The sequence below is a fragment of the Nilaparvata lugens genome, chromosome 3 (genome assembly GCF_014356525.2).
Source record: "Nilaparvata lugens isolate BPH chromosome 3, ASM1435652v1, whole genome shotgun sequence".
NCBI lineage: Eukaryota > Metazoa > Arthropoda > Insecta > Hemiptera > Delphacidae > Nilaparvata > Nilaparvata lugens.
In genome coordinates this window covers 28709243-28731498 of record NC_052506.1, presented here as the reverse complement: position 1 = coordinate 28731498, position 22256 = coordinate 28709243, and the positions used below count along the sequence as shown (strand labels likewise).

Sequence of the window (22256 nt, the reverse complement as noted above, 5' to 3'; positions counted from 1 at the left end):
CAGATTGTGTCTATTTCAGATGGAAGTAAATTATTAAAGAACTAAAATTATATAATTGAGAACTTATAATTATATATTATTGATTTGAGAAAATGTGATTATTCAATTGCAAACTGTTGGCAACTGTTGATTCTATTAAATCATTCACTATGAAGAGATAGCAGATCTCGTGTATATCCAGCGTTATTGTCCTGTCACCAGCTGGCTCAGATCTTTGAATAGTAGACTTGAGATGTGCGTTAACACTAGCGTCAGATGATCAGTTTTAAATGTTTATATCTTGCTCATTTACGGCAAAACGTGGTAATAGATCTTCATGAAATTTTGTCAGGTATGTTCCTTTTTAAATTGTGCGTCAACATATATACAAAGGTTTTGGGAATTTTGCATTTTAAGGATAATATAAAAAGAAAAAGGAGCCTCCTTCATATGCCAATATTAGAGTAAAAATCATACTATAGAATTATTCATCATAAATCAGCTGTTTAGTGGACTATAATACTATCCATTTAAAAACATTGAACATCTTGAAAATGTATCTCTTCATCAATGTTGTAGACAGTTGCAGCCAGACCTGATAACAGCGCTCACACTCACATTCCGGGACGACTCGTCATGGTCATGGTATAGGACAGAAAACTATGTTTATTTGTGATTTTTTTAGACCTTTTAAATGTATAAATATTTATTTATTTTTGAGAAAACATAACAACATGTCAATGTAACTTACTGAGCGCGACGTCTACTATTCACAGATCTACTAGTATAATGCTGACGTCACGATGGGGTGATATGGCAGTAGATTTTGGCTACATCGATATGAATATACATGGGGTGTGTCTATTCTATAACTGGTCTAAGCTTTTCAATGGCAATATGCCAGTTGTTCTATACCTGAATTACTCCCCTCTTGAACAAATAGGCTGGATATGAGGCATAATATAGGCATAATTATGATACATAATATACATACATTCTATTTCATTCGATACAGCCGATGATACATATGATAATATTAATAAAAATATGAAATTACCTTCTTATTTAAAATGTTTTTAATGAAAAGGGTACTTCATATTTTTAATTAATTAGCCCATACATGTGAAGTGATTTTATATAAACTGATATGATAATATTTTTATTAAAATTTAGTTCAATTAATATTCATTTCATCCAAATGATAATTCAATTTTATATGATAATTATGTACAGAATTATTCGGTTCATTTTAGAATTTCGAATCAGAAATTTTGTTATTGTAGTTGACAAAATGCCTACTGTAGCGCTAATGCTTGATGCTGTACAATTATCTGTGTCAAGTGATTGGTAAAGCGGTAAAGCTTTAGCCAGTGAAATTTTCAGGCTAACATTTTTATAACCATGCCACTTTTTTGGTGACTCACTTCTAATATTGTTTGTTTTAGTTTGAATAGAAATTATACTTTTTTGTTCGAGTACATTCAAGACATGTCGTTACTTGTTATTTTCAAAGTTATTTTAAATGAAGGTTAACTTGCTCTTGCTTTAATACTCTGTGATCCCACGTGACGATACACGCTAAATCAGCTGGTTGATCAGTGCCCGCCACCAAGCTCGAGAACTGTCGATTGGCGTTATAGCCAACATTGATAGAGTTGTAGACGTTCTTTTATTCCAATACTCTCGGTATTTGTTTGATATTGAATTTACAATTCTTATTCATTTGATATTTTGTTTTTTTTTCAATTCCTCAAAAATTTTCAAAATTTTTTTTAGTTCAGTAATGAAATGAATCGACGCCATTTTGAGTGATGGTATTGAAGCACATCATACACACCAGTGCTCGTCAAGTCAAAATTTGTGGCATTGAATTGATTTTATAAATGTGATAGTTGGTGATTCGTTAGTTGAAACAACAAAGATGGCTCAACAGAGTGGATTAGTTAATTTCTGGATACATGATTCCAATGGTAAGTATTCAAAGTTGTGCATGCTTTGTGTTTAATTTTGGAGGGGGTGGTTTCATGAAGAACAGTGACTTGTTGTTTTATGGAGGGGGCAAAGCCAGATGTTTAGATTTTGGCGGGACTGAGCAGCCATATTATTAAAGGGTTATCTTTTTGAGATAACGATAACCAAATAAAAACTTTAACAAAAAAGTAGATGAAGCAGTTGTTGAAAAATCCTAACATTTATTTTCTTATCAAAATTTAACTTGATTTATCTTTAATCTTTTCACATAAATGTTTCTCACTGAAGTTTTCACCAATATAAATAAAACCGTAATTGAAACATTGTTTTGTAAATTTTAACTTAATTTCTCAGGTTATTTAAAACATGGTTGATTTATGATAAAATGAGATGTTCATTATTATCATGTAGCCAAAAATTTAGATCTAGCTAATTTTTTGAATTTTCAAAATTTCAACTTTGGGTTTGGCCTACTATTTTCCCCATATTATCAGCTTTTTAAATTCACATTTTATTAAAACTATAATATTGGGTTCGTATTACATTTAGTCGCTACCACCACTGGTCTCGTCCACAAGTGGGTCGTCTGAGTGTAACTATTGGCGGGGTACCTGAGGTAAAGCACGCTTGGGCACCAGAGAGACCATGATTGGCTGGCGACCCAAGTGATAGATAAACCAACCAACCGAATCGCCAAAATCTGGTGGTTGGCCGCTAGAATCTGGCCACCCTAGTGCACTGACATCAATAATAAATATTGCCCCCCGTCACGCTCGGACTATTTTAGTGTTTCACTGACTCCCGAGACTGGTGGCTAGATGTAATGCCGTCGCCACACTCTTGCCGATTGTGTTAAAATAACAACGAGCGTAAGCCTGTGGATGGCTACTATGGATCACTCGGCTAGACTTGCCTTCGCTGTGATTTTTGTCTAGACGAGACAAGTGAAGGCGAGGAACTACCTAACATTGATCTTGATGGGGCGCGTATCTTCTGGTCACATTGCAGTGTGGATGACAATATGAACGCGAGCAACTACCTAACATTGATCTTGATGGGGCACTTATCTTCTGGTCACATTGCAGTGTGGATGACAATATGAACGCGAGCCACTTGTTTTGGCCATCTGGTGAGCCAATCGGTACGAGTGGCCTATCATGAAAGGTTTCACCACTGTAGTGACTACAGTGCGACACTGAAATGCCGGCGCTTCACTTTCATCTAGCTAGTACAGGTGACTACGATCACGAGAGTATGGAAGGCTACTCTGCAACTATCGCCATCACTCCGATCGGTTCACATTAATTGTGATTATTGTCGGTCAAAGGCGAAAGCTATTCGGTGACATTCTCGACAAGATTGAAGCGCTGACATGACTCCTCCACTACACTCTTTGCCAATTCGCTCTCCGAATGTTCAACATGTATGATCGACATAAATTTGAGAGAAGTGATCCACACTCTCGCGTTCGTCATTACTCGTGCAAACTCGGTGAGAGTAAAGCGCCAGTATTACAGTGTGGCATCTAGTTTTTACTGATGAGTGGTGACATTCACCTCTTATGATAGTCAGTCATTTCTTTTTATATAGTTTGTGATCTTATACAAAATTTATTGGATGAAAATAAAGTGAACAGTTCAAGAAACGTTTGGTCAAGTTGAGGACTGAAGTTTCATTTCCGCTCATGACAATATTTTTTTAATTAGATATTGAATAATATGACTTAGTAACAGAAAAATTTATCATCCCAATAATTAAAATATGGCTGTTATAATATTAGTATAGTTCAGTAATCAATGTCCTCTTTTGACTTATGATGACTTTGTTAAGGTGTACCTGTGATGCTGAGGCTCATGCTTCAATGCTTTGTTTGAAGTGAGAGGCAAGTAATATGCCATAGACCAGGGGTGACCACAGGAGGGAGGCGAGGGCGCATACTGTGTCCTTGAAATTTCTTGGGAGGTACCCCGAAAAATGTATTTGGGAGGGGAGGGGGTTTAATACTAGAATTAGTAGGATTGATTTGTTTATTGTTGGGGGGGGGGTTAACCCCCTAGTTTAATATGATGCCAGTATAATTTGCTATCTTCAACGATGCCCGATTCAATTAAATGTTTTATCCGTGTGAGACCAGTTTTTATACAGGATGGACATTGTCGATTAATATCAAGAATCAAGAATGTGTCATTGTCACAAACAAAATAATTGCATTGACAAAAGTCACTTCATAAGGATACATTAACATTGATACTTTGTATACAAGTACACGTTATAAATTGTAATATTACAGATTAAAATAGAAATTAGGCTACTTAAATATTTTAGTTATGGATAACAGTTACAGACCAGCATTTCCTCGATTGAATAAAATGATTTATTCTTCAACCATCATTTTATTGCTCTCTTAAAACTATCAAGATCATAATTCCGTACTTCCAGTTATAATCTGTTGAAAATTTTCACTCCTATATAACATTACATTTTCTGTGTTTTGGCAAGCCTAGCACGGCCCAGATCAATCTGACCACCTGACCGAGTGTTATGCTCATGAATGCTCCCCCTCAAATTGAAAAGATTGGAGTTTTGCTTTACAAATATTAAACAATCCATAATATAAATACATGGAAGTGGCAATATACCATTGTCTAAGAAAAAAGGCTTACAAGACTCCCTCATGCCTAGATTAAAAATATAGCACGCATAGCTCTTTTTTGACACATAAACACCTCTTTTGCGCCACTAGAATTAATAAAAACATTCAAAAACAAAACATTAACTTCTGTGTTAATAAAAACACAGAAGTAAAATATTTAGGTACACTAATCTCAAGATGGCTATCCAAGAGAATGGCTAAACATACAATCTCCTCATTCAGAGAATAGAGAGGGAGGTTAATCAGCTTCTCTCGGATCAACAATAATGTACGGTACGGGAAACTGGAATTATATTAATATTGTAAGATCTGCCAAGCGTTTGCGTTTCTTTTTTTAGTATATTGTCTTCTGTTTGTATATTATTAGATCAGTTTTTTGCAAATATATTTTATACTAGCTTACCCGGCGAACTTCTTACCACCAAAAGTCAATGTATCTCATGTCTCACTGGACTTTATTTGGTGATTCATGAAATTTATCTGACAATGAATATTTTCATTTACATCTCAATACGGACTTCCTATGTGCTTAGTCATGCAGCATTTATTATTCCGAAAACATATTCTTCTCAATCAATTGGTAGTAATATCTATCATTAAAGTGTAGAATTGAAAAAAAAATAGATAGGTTAAATTAGTGTTTCAAAGATCAATTTAATGTTTTCATAGTTGTGGATTGTCAATAGATGGTCCAGAAAATATGCGATGTCCGATGAATCACACAGAATTCTATATTCTTTCCATCTTTCATTTTAGGGTGAAATGAAGCCGCATTGTTGGTTGTTACACACAGAAGAATCATTATGTTTTTAGTTGGGGCGTTAAGAATAAAATACATGGGCGGTTATGGAGCAGCACACACTCTTGTCTACTATCTACCGACGGCTGAATTGTATGACGCAATGATTATAACAGCTAATTTTACTTTCCTTGCCCTATTACCATAGGTAAGGAAAGTATTGCTTTTCGAAAAAAAATTAGGTACCCCAATTTCTAAATTTCGATACGTTTCAAGATCCCCTGAGTCCAAAAAAGTGGTTTTTGGATATTGGTCTGTGTGTGTGTGTGTGTGTGTGTGTGTGTGTGTGTGTATGTGTGTGCGTCTGTGTACACGATATCTCATCTCCCAATTAACGGAATGACTTGACATTTGGAACTTTAGGTCCTTACACTATAAGGATCCGACACGAACAATTTCGATCAAATGCAGTTCAAGATGGCGGCTAAAATGGCGAAAATGTTGTCAAAAACAGGGGTTTTCGCGATTTTCTAAAAAATTGCTCCAACGATTTTGATCAAATTTATATTTAAAATAGTCATTGATAAGCTCTATCAACTGCCACAAGTCCCATATCTGTAGAAATTTCAGGAGCTCCGCCCCATCTATGCAAAGTTTGATTTTTGATTTCCAATTATCAGGTCTCAGATTTGATTTCAACGAAAAATTTTGAGTGGAAAAGATTGAGCATAAAAATCTCTACAATTAATGTTCAGTAACATTTTCACCTAAATTAAAAATAAGCTTGAAATTTGAGAAAATGTGATTATTCAATTGCAAACTGTTGGCAACTGTTGATTCTATTAAATTATTCACTATGAAGAGATAGCAGATCTCGTGTGTACCCAGCGTTATTGTCCTGCCACCAGCTGGCTCAGATCTTTTAATAGTAGACTTGAGATGCCCGTTAACACTAGCGTCAGGTGATCAATTTTCATAACGGCAAGGAAAGTTGTGTGAGTGCGCCACACCAGATTTTTTATTTATGTGTATGGCCAGCTCACAAATCTTCTCCCATAAGGATTACATGTAAACTTTGAAGGACCGTAGGAAAAAGTCCTGAAGTCGGATTATAAATTTGATAGGCCATAAGCCTCGTCCTGAACATAACGAACACAACTAAAAAAATCATGAAATTCGGTGTACACATAAAAAATTTATTGAATTTCAAAATTTGAGGCTCGATTTTTATTTATATAGATTTGTTTCTTCCAGATTATGTTTATCATAGAGAAAATATAGCATAATATTTAATATAGCATAAAATACAACTTATGCTATCTTTTTTCTCTGCTTGTATCCTGACTTTTTTCATGTATTAGGCTATAATGTCTTCTGCATAAAGTGTGTAACTGTTCTTGCTATCCATTTCACTAGAAAGATCATCTTTAATATTATATTCACCAGGAAGAGCAGTGGTCCCGGCATTGACCTTAGGGTTTGAGGCACACTTGTTCATGTTCCGGAGAGAGAATTTTTACTGTAGGATATTGTTCTCTCTGTTCTCTCTTTGTTATTAAAAAAAATTAGATTTGATTCAATTACTATAATAGATTTACATTATAGTCAGTGGAAATGATAGGACTATAATAGAGTTGCCGGTTCTCTGTTACCGCCGCCTTCTACATCAGACAACTGTAATTCAAGTTATTCCTATATACCTGATACAATATTAATTTCTGATTCTGTTAATAATGAAAAACTCAATCTTGAATATATTTTATTCGCCAAATAAATATAATATGCTATCATGATTTAATAATACATTTTCATAATTGAACAACCTCATCTCAAATATATTTTATTCACTAAGAAAAAATATGTTCTCATGATTAAATCATACTTTTTCATAATTGAAATAAAATATTTATGTAGTCCATTAGGTTTCTTCATAGTCAACAAACTATTTGACAACAGTTCGGATGTAGCAAATGATAGAGCAATCTGCTTTAACTGACAAGGATAGCAACCAATGTTAATCAGCTGAATTTATAATGTGAATCTCGAGTATCTAAAGTTTTTTTCAATTTGATCTCAGGCCACACAGTTTACTGCGATAACATAATATATTTAGGATTGTTTGATCTTAGTTTCTGGGAAAGTATGTCCAACTTTTGTTTGTGTTGGTTTATATTTACGAGTGCTGGTGCTGTCTCTGCAGTCAAGAGTTGTGTCATCTGTTGTCTCAATTGGTGGTTGTATGAAGGCAGCATGTAAAGATTGCTAAAGTGTTGAACGTCTGATAAATATTGGCCATTGTGGCTTAGACATGAATTCTCATTATTAGTTCAATACTTCTGGCCTCTTTCGTTGTTTAGAGTTCCATAGTTCCTTTCGTTTCTCATCAGTCTGTTGAATTTTTGTGTTGATGATTCCCCTCTGTATCATATCTTTCTTAGTTTCCCTCAAATGCATTCTTCAACATGTTAGCCTGTCAGTCTGAGTTTGTTTTAATGCCGGTTTCAATTGTTTATTAGATGATCTATAGATTCTCCAACCCAAAATGAATACTTTTTTGTTGGCATAATTCTCTTTTGGTCTCTCTTGGCAAAACCTCATCTTTATTCTGACGTATTATATCAATAACATTTTTATACTTTGTTTCAATAGATATTTGATTCGTTTACCTGCCTCAATCTATGCGGCTTAGTCTGTGTTTTTAGTTATTTTTTAATTAAAAAGTTAGATATTCCTGCTAAATAAATACTTGTTTATTCTGTAAATTTTCTGCATTTTATTATACTTATTATTGATTGGGTGATCAGAGATACGATTTCTATATGCACAAGCTTTTATGTCTTTGGTTAGTAGGCCTGTTGTGGCTATCTATTATTGTTGCTGAAGTTTCTTATTATTATGGTTCCTTAAAGATCAAATATGTAATATCCATGCTGAACCAAGCTGCTCTTTAAGTCTAAAAAGCAAATACTATTGGTTTTTACGAATCTATATATTTTTTAATACTAACGAGTTAGTATCCTGGAATGTTTGTAGTTGTAACCTGTATATAGTAGTCCTGCTAAGTCATGTTCTGTTAGTATGACAGATGAGGGTTAGATATTTTGTAGTTTTTTAATCAAAAACTTCTCCATTTCATAAGCTATCGAATGAGTATAAATTCGAAAAGGTAAATTCCATTCCAAAGTGTTCAAAACTGCTAATATCTGGAATGAACACATTCAAAATGAGGAAATTCACAAACAGCATGCATCAAGTGGTGATCCCAAAGGGGGAAATCACCTGATTTATATCTGACAATATTCACAATGTTTTAATTAACATTTCAACATTCTACAATGATATGACTTTTTCAATATCTTGCATTATTTCCTTTACCATAAATCCTGAATCCAAGAAGTGTATGTTTCAGCCTATTTGCAGTATAGTTTTCAGTGTGCTTTCCAGTTAATTGGCATGATATGTATCAACTTTGTCTAGTAGAGAAGTGTTCGCGTTCATTATCATGAAATTTACCTTGATTGAGTACTTGAACATGTTATTGGTGCATGCAGAGTGTGGATGCAATTCAAGAGAGGCAGAGAGAGTATACAGGAGACGTTTTTTTGACCGAAAACACCCATCTCATAACACGTTTTTAAGATTGACAGATGTCAATATGGTGAGGGTCTAGGATCAGTTTCAAGGTACGAGAGGCCCGTCTTAATTTCTGAAGCTTTTGAGAATTTTATTCTAAAGTATTTCGAGCAGAATCCTCGATCCAGCATCCGGCGGACAGCTGGTATGTTGGATGTTTCAAGAATAGTTCAAAGAATATCGAAGAAGAATAACTTTCGACCATTTCATGATACCCAGTTCAAGAGTTGAATGAACCTGATACTGTTTCAAGGATGCAGTTTTGCCGTTAGATCTTAGCATAAGATAATGTGTTTCGAATATTTTATTGACAGATCACAGATAAAAGTACGTTCACAAGAACTGGTGCTGTAAATTTCCGCAATACACATACCCAAGAATAAATGGTGAAGTTTATATGGACTTCCTGGTCAATGAGCTTCACTAATATTGATGGAAGACGTGCCTCTCAATTTGAGGCAGAATATGTGGCTCCAGTTGGATGGCTGCCTCCCTCATTCCCTCATTTTGCTAGAAACGTCCGTGGGTGGCTTGATAACAATTATGCTGGGCGGTGGATTGGCCGAGGTGGACCCGTAAGTTGGCCACCACGTTCACCTGATCTTACTCCAATGGACTTCTACTTTTGGGGGGTTGTGAAAAGTATAAAGTTTACAGAGAACCTGTAGAGACCAGGGAGAAACTGATTCTCAGAATTCGATTGATGTTTAAAGTAATGAAGAGACGGCCCAACGAAGTGAGACGGGCAACTCGAAGCTTGATGCAGAAGTTGCACAAAGAGAAATGGAGGCTATTTTGAATTCCTGTAAGCAGTGAGCATGATATGTAACTTGATTACCATTAGTTTTTTAATTCTGTAATTCATCTACTTTGAATTATTATTCTATGAATACGTTTTGTTGGATCTTGTAAAATTGTATGATTCATATTTAATATATAGGATTTAGGCTATGTGCTACAGAAAATAATGCAATAATCAGGTGATTTCACCCTTTTAGGATCACCAATTGACGCATGCTGTTTGTGAATTCCCTCATTTTGAAGGTGTTCATTCCAAATATTAGCAGTTTTGAACACTTTATCATGGAACTTACCTTTTCGAATTTATACTCATTCGAAAGCTTATGAAATGAAGCTTTTGCAATATTGAAACCACCATAATACCCGGAGAAAAATCGAGAAAAATCTGTTTGAAATTTGACTTTGAATTTGAAGAATAGCAAAAATTTATTGAACATTTTTTGTCAGAAATGTCGAGTAGTATCTATGGTCAACGGCTGTTACAACCTTGATGGGACACCCTGTATAGAGTGATCCCCTCAGCAGGGCATCGTGAGCACTGTAGGCGCCTATCTTCATTGAGCTGGGCATCCTTACGGTCTTCAACCAGTACATACTGTCTAGTCTGCTGCATGTTAAGGACACCGAGGGCTGATCATCATGTGCCTGAGGAGATCATCATGTGCATCATGTACAATGACGAGACTGCATTGACGAGACATTGACAAACCGCGCTGCAGAACCAACCAGAGGAAGGACTCCTTTATAATATTTGTAAAATGAACTGCCTATTAGTGTGAAGAGCCTGCAGTGTATTGCTTTTAAAACAGAGTTGAGATCTGGTTGAAGAGAAACCCATTCTATTCGGTTAATGAGTATTTTGATGCACACAAGGACAATATAGTTTGACCTGTCATCTTACCATCTTGCTTTTTTGACGCCATCTATCCAGTTGGTCATGGATGTAGAAGGAGGAATTAAGAGATTAAGTGTTTCTAAAATAGGCCGACAAACTTTGTGATGGGTGGTTCCCTCCACCCAAAATGGAGAGAAAAATGCCATTCAACTTAGGCTCTAAAATGTTTTGTTACTGAGATAATGATGGTTAAAGATTGAACATGTCTCTTCAAAATTTTATTTTTATAAATAACGGGTGTTTTTATAGTAGGTATAGAACTTAAAGTTGGCATTACTGTTCAAGATGGCGACCAATTCAACAGTTGTTGAGTGATTTATTCTCAGTTTTGCTTGGCGATTCATCATGAATAGGTAGGTTCACGCCTGAGCAACGCTTGAAAATAGTGAAATTTTATTTTGAAAATAATGTTTCTGTACGGAATTCGTATCGCGCACTACATCTATTTTATCACGTTTACTCTTATCTATAACTCGCATCCCCATAGACGCCGTGCGGTGTGTACAGCCTATTGCTACTGCTACTGTAGAACGTAGCATTGAGGAAGACTCGACTAATGAGTCCATCCGACATCGAGCACAGTAACTGGATGTGTGTCTGTCCGCTTTATGGAAGATTACTAATTTTTTCATTCCTGAATGGAACAACCATAATGTCCAGGAGCTGTGGTTCCAACAAGACGGCTCATCATGTCACATAGCTCGTGCCACAATCGATTTATTGAAAGGCACGTTTGGTGACCGCTTAATTTCACGTTTTGGACCTGTGAATATTGCCCTCCAAGATCTTGTGATTTAACACCACTAGACCACTTTCTGTGGGCTATGTGAAGTCATTTGTCTATGAGGATAAGCCACAAACGCTTGACCATTTGGAGGAACATTCGCCGTGTTATTGCTAATACACGACCAAAAATTGGACGTCAAGATTGGACTACATCTGTGCCAGCCGTGGTGGTCATATGTCAGAAATCATAATCAAAACGTAATGCCACAAGATTATCTTTCCAATAAAAAAATATGACAATCGAATTTTTGTTTTAATGCAATTTAAAGTTCTATAAATCTAAAAAAACACCCGTTATATGGCAGCCTCAAGAGGATACTACTTGATTGATCTATTCTTATGTAAAATTGAGAGAAATCAAATAAAATCAATTAGAAGAGTGTAACTTCAATTATTATTATAGTTCAGTTAGTAGGAAGCTTATGCAGAAAAACGTAATTTTCAATCTTAAAGGGATATAACTAAAGTGCGAGATAAATTACTTTTAACATGAAGAGGAGAAACCCATTTCTCCCTCCACAGTTTGTAGCGTAGACACAGACGGACATCCTGCGCACAATTGGATGCGCCGTGTCATTTTGTTTCATGTTCTTGTGATGAACACATCTCCGTAACATACACAAACCAATACCTGCTGACCAGTTCACTTCTTGGAACATTGCCAGCAATAGATGGAGGAGAGTGTTGCCGCGTCGCGTTACAAAGCTCTCTCACTCAGACACAAAAGAAGGAGAATGCTGCTAGGTAGTGGGAGTGATTAGTGGAGGATAGAGCATCGGACCTCTCCGTCTTTGAGAAAGAGCCGTGTTAAAAGTAATTTATCTCGCACTTTAGGATAATTTGTGTTTGAATGTATTTTCTATCAGAGGAAATTGTAGATGGTACAATTCTGAAGAGAAAATGTTATTTTGTCTAAAACATACACACACCTCATAACTCAGGATCAAAAAATACAGAACAGACAAAAAATAGCACATTTGAAAAATCTGCTCTCATGAATAAAACACCAGGATTGTGCGTTTTAGACAAAAATCCTGTCATGGATGGCACCTCATGAGGCTGCCACAAAATATAGAATTAAAAATTTGAAAAGAAATGTGCAATCTTCCGCCATTATTATCTTGTAGCAAATAATTTTAGGATACTTGCTTTCTAGAATTTTTTGTTTATTTCAATGTTCAGGAAACCACTTACGAAGTTTATTGGTGTATTTCATAATCATCCTATCATCCTAAATACATATATACATTGAGAAAAAAAACATATCCAGCCAAGTTAGAACTTACAAAAGTGGATTGACAAGTTGATCCCAAATTTTATTTTATTTTTATGCGGCGGCGGCGGGCCGTGGTCCTCACCCCTCCCCCCAGACCATAGACCTCACCGGAAAAAAAGATCGTCAGTCGTCATGTCAAACACTTCCTACCTTTTTTTGACTCCTCATAAATTTATCGAAAATATAAAATGGCTATATGCATAGATTAATAGACGTATATTTGTCATGAGATTACGTATTAAAAATCGAGAATGTACCAGTCTATTCATAGGTATAGCTAATAAACAAGTATATTGAGAAATATATATTTGGCTCAATACACAAATACTCGAAACTATATTCACGATGGATTCCTAATTCAAGTCTTCTAAAACTATATTTTCTCATATTTTACATGAAGTTTTAACACTAAAATGATGACTTGCAGACTATATGCACTATACGAAAGCATGCTTTCGAATTACATCGGATCCATTGTAAAAAAGCTTCAGTCAATGAGTAAATATTTTATATTTGATCATATATTCTGCAAATCGTCATTTTAGTGTTAAATCCTAATTTAACTTCACATTACTACGATCATGAATCAAATAACATATTACTGGGTCCATATTCAAACGCGAATTGGTAACGTCACCGAACAACGTGAGGAGTGGACTGAGTTAGAGTACTGAGCTCTGAACTTTTTATGTTGGAGAAAGAATAGAATACCTAAATATAATGAATATATTTTTGAAAGTAGAGAGGGCAAAGTGGCGAAAGTTTTTGCTTTACAGACGCGACGCCAATTGCAATTAATTCCGTCTGGACAAATTTCATTTGATTAACAATTTACTAAATAAATGTAAACTTTCTATTAATTAAAATGTCAATTCTATAGACTAGGTAATTTTATTGATAGACATTGGGCTGTGTAGGATTATCTCTATTTCTATTTCAGGAAGAAAGCATTCTATCTAGTGCTTGATTATTTTTAATGGAGGAGGGGGCGCTCCAGGTCCGTAGATACATGGACGCGTATGATACATGCTTATATTTGAACCAGTATTAATTTGTGAAATACTGAAGATAATCAAATAAAAATCGTTTTTAGAACATTCCAGTTACGCCTAATATAGTCATTATGCATGGCTATGGTTGCTCTCCAAACAGTTCCACATTGTGAAGAAGAATAATAACTAGTAGTTCTGTGAACAGTAGACCTCGCGCAGTTATAAAACACAGTCTCCTCTAATAATGTCCATCAGAGTAAATTCTGTCCTGGCCTGTCGTGTCGGCGAGATATCGGTGTATAAACGACTAATGGCTGTTGTTGTATCGACAAAGCTAATAATTTGATGTATAGATCTATATGCTACTATCATCAAAAGCTTACCGAGTTGAAAGCAGAGAAAAGTTGGGAGAAAATACTATGCTACTTCAAGTTATCATTTGCATGCCTCATTGCATGCAATTAATAGTCTACACAACAGCTGTTTTTTAATTAAGTTACATTGAGATATTGAATTGCATGCGTCATTGCATGCAATTTATAATCCACTCGACAGCTGATTTATGATGAATATAGTCTAATTCTATAGTCTAAATTTAACTCTAATATTGGCGTATGAAGGAGGCTCCTTTTCCTTTTATATTATCCTTGAAATGCAAAATTTTCAAAAACCTTGTATATACGTCGACGCGCAATTTAAAAAAGAACATACCTGTCTAATTTCATGGAAAATCTATTGCTGCGTTTCGCTGTAAATGTGCAACATTATAAACATAAAGAGAAATGCAAAACCTTCGACTTGAATCTTAGACCTCACTTCGCTCGATCAAAAATTTAATCAAGAGAAGTTATGGATCATTTATTTAAGGGCGAGATACCAACTTTGGAGACAAATTAGAAGATGGAATATGTTTTCTTTGAGGGGCTGCATCATCATCATCATCCTTCTGCACCCCTACACCTGGAGATGTTTAAGCAGTAGTTGGACTTTTTGTGATGTCGGAACAGCTGAACATTCTAGTAGTCTATCGCCCAAAAAACAACAAAAAATGAATAAAAGGTTTTTCTCTGTGTATTAAACGTGTCACAAGGCTTGCCAAAACTACTATGGCAAGATATCGCGCCTTGCCTTTTCCATTGTTTGTCAGGTATTGAGGATGAATTCCTCTTCTTTGAACTCGTTACCAGTCAACCAATGTTTCACGAGGGATGCAACCCGAAGTTGAATAAAAAATATTGCACTACATGGAATTTCTATGATAGTAGTAGTTGATGACACCCCAGCTTGTGATGATAGTATAACTTTCTTAGCGTGTCTTTCTAGGTGACTGCAACAAACGATTGCTCGTAAGTTCCGCCGTTAACTATGTGGCCGGGTTCCGAGTTAAGTTTCTGATCACTTTGCTATATGCACACTACCTGTTGTAAGAAATTTATTGATGAACCGCATTATTGTCGAATTATTAGGAAGTGCAGTATGGGGAAACTCTATTCATAACTTATTTTGTCCAGAATTGTAAGATTCACAAACGATATAAATCTTTAAAATAAACACGCGTTCATCAGCCACAACACAACAAAACGAAAGCCAAAACAGAACGACTAGAATGACTAGCGCTCTTCAACTAACACTTTTATTTGGAATTAATAAACTGTTACCAAATGGAAGTTTTGGAACCTCAAATTTACCTATGTATTACTACTATCTGTAAAAACTTTGGGTTGCGTCCGTCGTGAAACGCTCATCACCATGAATTCCTTATCCTTTCCTTGGTTCAATATTCAGTCACTAATTCTCCTGGAACATTAAATTCAAATTCTGATTGAAGATCTTTTTTCAGGAAACCCACAAGTGATAAAAGTGCAAACGCAGGGGAAACCTGTGGCAGTGGCCAACGCCAAGACTCCTGCCAACAACCAAGTGATGCGAGCTATCATCAAGACCACCAATAATGATTCTAATCAACAGGTAAGCTGATCCATTTGCAGTTAAAACCGTAAAATCTACTCTTATACTAAAAACGGTTTTTAAAACTTTTTGAATTTGAATTTTACAAAGATATTGTATTTATTTGTAATTAATAAATTATTGTAAATCATTGTTGTAAATCGGCTGTAAATCATTGTTCTAATTTTAGACCAGTTCTATTTAAAACAGGACTATCTTTCTCTTAAATTATTTAAAATTATAAGAACTTTGAAGGATGTAGATTGGATGACACTGATAACACCAATAATCACATACGGCTAAGAAACCTGGAATTTAACTGCAGTTGATGCCTCCAAACTGAGAGTTTTCGAAAGGAAGATTATTAAGCTGCGTACACATATTCGCGCATCCAACCCGCACCAAGCACGCTCCTCCCTCGTACCGCCCTCGTTCCTCCATCGTACCGCAGTAGCTCCGCCTCCGCTCGGCAGTCGCACCCATCATGAACGTTAAGGTGCGTACAGATTTACGCGCCGCGAACATGAACAATTCACTTTTAATCAGCTGATGCCAAGCCTTTTTATATCTGTATAATACCGTTTCTGTAAAAATACAGATATAGTCAGGTGATTAAAAGTGAACTGCTCATGTTCGCGGTACGTATATCTGTACGCACCATTACAGAAGATGTTAGATCTTCTCGCGTTCCCCGGTCGAACCACTGTTGTTCCCCGGTCGATCATCAAACGCTCTGCTGGAGTGACGTTCGGTTGCGGAGCAGAGCGAAAGTCTGTACGCACCTTTAGGCGCATATCTGGAGGCATCAATGACAATGTAGTCTGGAGGAGACGATCAAATGATGAAATAAATGAAATTCCAAAGGGTGAGGATGTGGTACGATTCATCAAATCACAAAGATTGCGCTGAGATGGTCATGTAGAAAGAATGGTGGACCATCGAATGCCAAAAGCAATTTACAAGGCCCGGATGGAGGGTAGAAGATGACAAGGGAGGCCACGCAATCGATGGAGAGATGAAGTGGAGGATGATCTCCGGAGGATGGGAGTTGTGGAATGGAGACGAAAGGCATGTGACCGTGATGTGTGGAGGGCTCTAGTGCGAGAGGCTAAAGCTCACATCGAGCTATAATGCCAGAAGAAGAAGATTGGATGGGATTTGATTCAAAGAATTTAGTTCACTGTTAACTTTCTTTCTTTAACTGTTGCATTATTATTTTTGAAAGGCTTGCGCCATTATCCTTGGGGTTAGGACATTGCACGACACAATGACTGGTCTAAAATCCTAAGTTTGTTGAAAAAAATGCTCTTGTATCACATTTGAAAAGGGTTGTGGTTAGAAGATTAGATTTTGGAAAGATATTAGGAATTGATTCTTGATTATTAGGAATAATTTATTCTGTAACTTTTGAGGTTCTTGTCAAAAATTGTTTTAATTTGATTTGTTGGAACCATTTAATTGGATCGATTCACATGTTGTATAATTAATTAATTATCTTGACATTCTTGAAGAGAAGAGTATTTTTTCAGACATATTTTGCTCAAATTGTAACCTGTTATGCATACTAGGAACTACTAAAAATCTCTAACATTGTAAGGGGAGGAGTGGAGGTACTTATATAAAGTATCTTTAGGAAATGAGAGAAGTAGTTTTTATACTCGGATCTACCAAATAATGTAGTTCCTTTTACATTGAATTTCTTATTAGAGTGAACTCGAGAGTCTACAAAAAAATAATGAGAAATTTAAATCTTGGTTCTTATTTATTTTTTAATAAATTACTGGACTGACTTCTTGCAGTGTGAAGCGCGGCGCTTGCTTTTCAAAACCACTCTTTATGACAGTATGAGTTTAACAAAATCGTATGATTTTACAGTTTCTTAGTTTTTAAATCACTTCAATTAAAATATCATAGCAATTTCAATTGTTTTGTTTGAAATTTAGTGTTGACATTTCGCAAAGTAGGCCGATTTCTGACTTGGTAGCTACTGCAAGAGTTTACGTTGGTAGCTTTGCACCTACTTTAAATGCATTAAGTGCCGGTTTCCAAGCTCTGGATCTATAAGTTCTGAATTTACAGAGTCTAGGACTTTAATAAGCCCTCTGATCTAAATCGGCTTTCTGAGTCACGGACTTATCTTTGAAAATCCATAAACTATTAAGTCCAAGACCTATTTGAGTCTAGGACTTGAAGCAATAAACAAGAGGGAAAAGTGAAGTATTTTGTTTCTTTAATTTTGGTAGTTATTGGAATTGAAAGACAGCTGATGAAAGTGTGCTGATAGATGTACGGTATTGTAATGCGCTATTTAACGTTTCCGTTTTCTTTCTCTGTTTATTATATAAAATTATCGAAACATTTCCAACAAGCCTACTGCCATTTAAAAGCAAAGCCTAATCCGATAAACCTACCTTTTTACTTATAGCCCAGTCAATAAAGGTTTTTTCGATCCGAAAATTAAATAAAAGCTGAATCTTCTACCATCGATAGAACCCTCTCAGAGGGTCATTCTCCCAAAAAGTCCCAAGAAATCCCCTTGGAGCTTCCCCCCCTAGCCACCTTCAAAGTTGAAAAATGCAGGTAATCACGGAAAATCAATTATCTCTGTACCCATTGATCGGAAACAGTTCTATTATATGCCATTCGATTCGTTACATTATGGACTACAATATTAATATATTCATTTCTTCAATAAAATTAACAGTTTTCTTGATAAAATAATATATATGTAAAAATTTAGGGGGTTTGCGATTTGATTCTTTGTTTTCTTCGATTAACTTCAAAGCAAGTGGGTCTAAAGAAAAATGAGCCGAATAATTAATGTAGCCACTCTTATTGCAAATCCATTGATGTATATTGTTATGTATTTGCGATTCGATTTGACGCCGTGGAAGGGGAAAGAGTCGACGCGGAACGGCGCGGCTGACTCTCTTAAGCCATAGTAAACAGCAAACTGGAAATCAATTATCTGTGTAACCATTAATCGGAAAAAAATCTATCATATGCCATTCGATTCGTTACATTATGGACTAAAATATTATTCGTATCCATTTCCTCAATAAATCGAACAGTTTCCTTGATAAAATAATATAATGTAAAAATTTAGGGGTTTTTCGATTTGATTTTTTTGTTTTCTCCGATTAATTTCGAAGCAAGTAATTTTAAAGAATAATGTGACTAATAATTATTGTAGCCACATTCATTGCGAATCCATTGATGTATATTGTTATGTATTTGCAATTCAAGTTGACGCTGTGGAAGGGGAAACAGCCGACGCGGCTGACTCCCTTCACCATAGTAAACAGAATAATACTGCTCTCTACATTGCATCTCATTTACACTATGGCGCTCGAAACAATTAATTTTGTCTATTGTTTTGACATGCGCTGTATATAGATTTTCACTTTTCAATACTCTAAAAAAAATATTACAATTTTCTTGATTTAACCATGCTCATGATAAAAATCAGGATTTCGTTGTTTGCTCACAGAATTTATTATATTAATTTGAAGTGTGCCTTCTCCATACGAGTCAGAGGTAACACAATTTGATAACTCTAGTTTCAGATATTGATGTTTTTCAACGAAGTTTCATGATATATTATGTCACTCTTTGTGTCCGACTCCTTCATCTTATCCTTATTTTGTGAAAAATGAAGATTCAGAATTTCTTTTCATAGCTTTTCTTGTGTTTTATCTTGTTTCATCACTCTTTATAATTTGAACACTTAATAATGAAATGAATATCATCAGATCACGTGAACAAAAAAATAAAAGGGTGGGCCTACCTGAGATACTATATGATAACACTGTACTCCTGATAAGTTGAAAATTTTCAAGCTGAAAGTAGATTAATTTGTTGCACATTCGGTTCAAATATTAACAAATGTTACCAAATATTACCAATATTATCACATATAGTGAGAACGAATTATTCTGAAGCTTTCTATTCTCACTGAACATGAAGAGGCAATACCAAGCCAGAATCGCAGTTCCGTTCAAATCATTATTATCAGAGCTTTCAAATTGATGCTATGTAACTATGGATGTTATCCCCATCTCACAATTTCCCTATTTATCCTTATCCTGATTCAGAATAAAGTAGTCGATCTCTATAATCACAAAAATCAATGTACAGTACCTATAATAAAAGTAAAAATAACAAAATTTCCAGTAATAATGCAACTTTTTTATGGTATGAAATTCAAGGCTCATAAAATAATGCCTTTTTCTCAATCACAGGCAGAAATTCCAAAGATCATCATAATAGTAATTTAATGAAAATTGTTTATATTGTACATTGTTCGACGTAAGATAAGCTACATCTTTAAGGTAATCAACGTATTTAGGATTATCATGTTTATGAATGAAAGCGAGACTGTGATAGAAGATTGGTCAAACTGAAATATAAACATTATAGACAATGCATATTTCTGATCAACTATAATTACAAATGATAGTATCAAGCCGTAATGAATTGAGCAACTGAATTTCAAAGTAACTATCCACTGTTCAAATCGCACTGTGATTTCTTTTTACTTCCAAATGGATTGAATTGCCTCACTCTTCAACGTAACAATTATTGTAAAAAACCAGTGGAATGTGAACATCATCCAAATAGCATTTGAATTTCAATTTTCAGATCATGAAATTCATAAAAAACTAATTCTTGAGAGAATAGTGATGAATTGCAAACAGTGCAAGTAACATTGATACAAAGCGATACAATGAAAATCAACATCGATTAATTTTATATTGGACTTATCAAATTTATATTATTTATAAAGCTTATAAAATGTAAAACCAACATTTTAAATTTTCTCTACTGGAGCAAAACATCGATAGAAAATAAAGAAGAGCCCATTATAAGCACAATATACTTGTGTACTAGAATTCACTTGAACTAACTCATCACTTACACCCTTCAATGATCACAATGAACTAGAATGGTATAAAAACCATGGAATTGATAATCAGGTACATTTTTCAAATAGCTTCACCCAACTAAATCTGTGAATGCTAAGTCATAAGAAATCATGTTCAATAGATTCAATTTGAATGCTTCAAATAGAAAATGATCTATTTTCTGGTGCCCTAATCAAAATCAATTTCAATCAACATTAATCGACATAAAGAAAAGTTTCTGCCAACCTTGTGTAATGAATGACAAGATGCGAGTGGAGGTGAAAAATCGATATGTTATCAAAAATAATAGAAGATGAATGTGAAACACTTCCATGATTTTCCTACCGTTTATGCATGCTTACTCTTCCTTAATTTGTATGTTTGCATGGCTTTCATCTTTAGAATCTACTGAATTTTCATATTGGACTGTCTAAATAATGTAGATTCAACTAGTAAGAACGGAAGATAAGCTGCTTTACAGAGATAATCATAGAAAATTTCAACTCAACAAGCCCAATGTATAATTTTTTTTATGCCTCAGCCGTCATATACATTTGGCTCAACTGAAGGTATATTATCAACCTGGCTTGAAGAATATTAACTGTAGAAAACAGCAAACACTGCACGCTATGATTTTTCAGGAAATTGCCACTGTTAACACTATTGTAATCCATGATTTATCTCAGTTTTTGACATAACTTATGATAAATTTTAGCATAGAATTATGATCATACACACATATTTTGAATATGTATTATATTATGTAATAATACTATATGTTAGCACATATATAACAACAAAATGATTTTAGAGAATTAAAATGTGAAAAATTAGTTTCATCGCATGTCAAAACAATAGACAAAATTGATTGTTTCGAGCGCCATAGTGTGAATAAGATGCAACTTAGAAAGCAGTAGGCCTACTACTGTATTTTACTGTTTACTATGGTGAAGAGAGTCAGCCACGCCATACCGCGTCGACTGTTTCCCCTTCCACAGCGTCAAATCGAATCGCAAATAAATAACAATATACATCAATGGATTCGCAATGAATGTGGCTACATTAATTATTTATTTGCTTCGAAGTTAATCGGAGAAAACAATACTCAAATCGAAAAACCCCCAAATTTTTACATATAATATATTATTTTATCAAGGAAACTGTTTGATTTATTGAGGAAATGAATACGACTAATATTTTAGTCCATAATGTAACGAATCGAATGACATATGATAGATTTTTTTCCGATTAATGGTTACAGAGATTATTGATTTCCAGTTTGCTGTTTACTATGGCTAAGAGAGTCAGCCGCGCCGTTCCGCGTCGACTGTTTCCCCTTCCACAGCGTCAAATCGAATCGCAAATACATAACAATATACATCAATGGATTTGCAATCAGAGTGGCTACATTAATTATTTGGCTCATTTTCCTTCAAAACTACTTTTGAGGTTAATCGGAGAAAACAAAAAAATCAAATCACAAACCCCCTAAATTTTTACATAATATATATTATTTTATCAAGAAAACTGTTAATTTTATTGAAAAAATGAATATCACTAATATTGTAGTCCATAATGTAACGAATCGAATGGCATATAACAGAACTGTTTCCGATCAATGGTTACAGAGACCGTGTTTACCTGCATTTTTCATGTTTTAGGGGGTTGGGGCGGAAAGCT

The 22256-nt window shown here is 34.9% G+C and overlaps 1 protein-coding gene across 1 annotated transcript in view; it reads left to right on the top strand.

The window, feature by feature from the left end:
- Nucleotides 1-1555: 1555 nt before the first annotated feature.
- LOC111055256 (transcription factor Dp-1) overlaps nucleotides 1556-22256 on the top strand; it is a 52494-nt gene continuing 31793 nt past the window's right edge. The window contains exons 1-2 of the mRNA XM_022342425.2: nucleotides 1556-1949; nucleotides 15566-15693. Coding sequence (XP_022198117.2) covers nucleotides 1901-1949; nucleotides 15566-15693 — 177 coding nt within the window. The 5' untranslated portion in view covers nucleotides 1556-1900. The remainder of the gene's footprint in view (nucleotides 1950-15565; nucleotides 15694-22256) is intronic.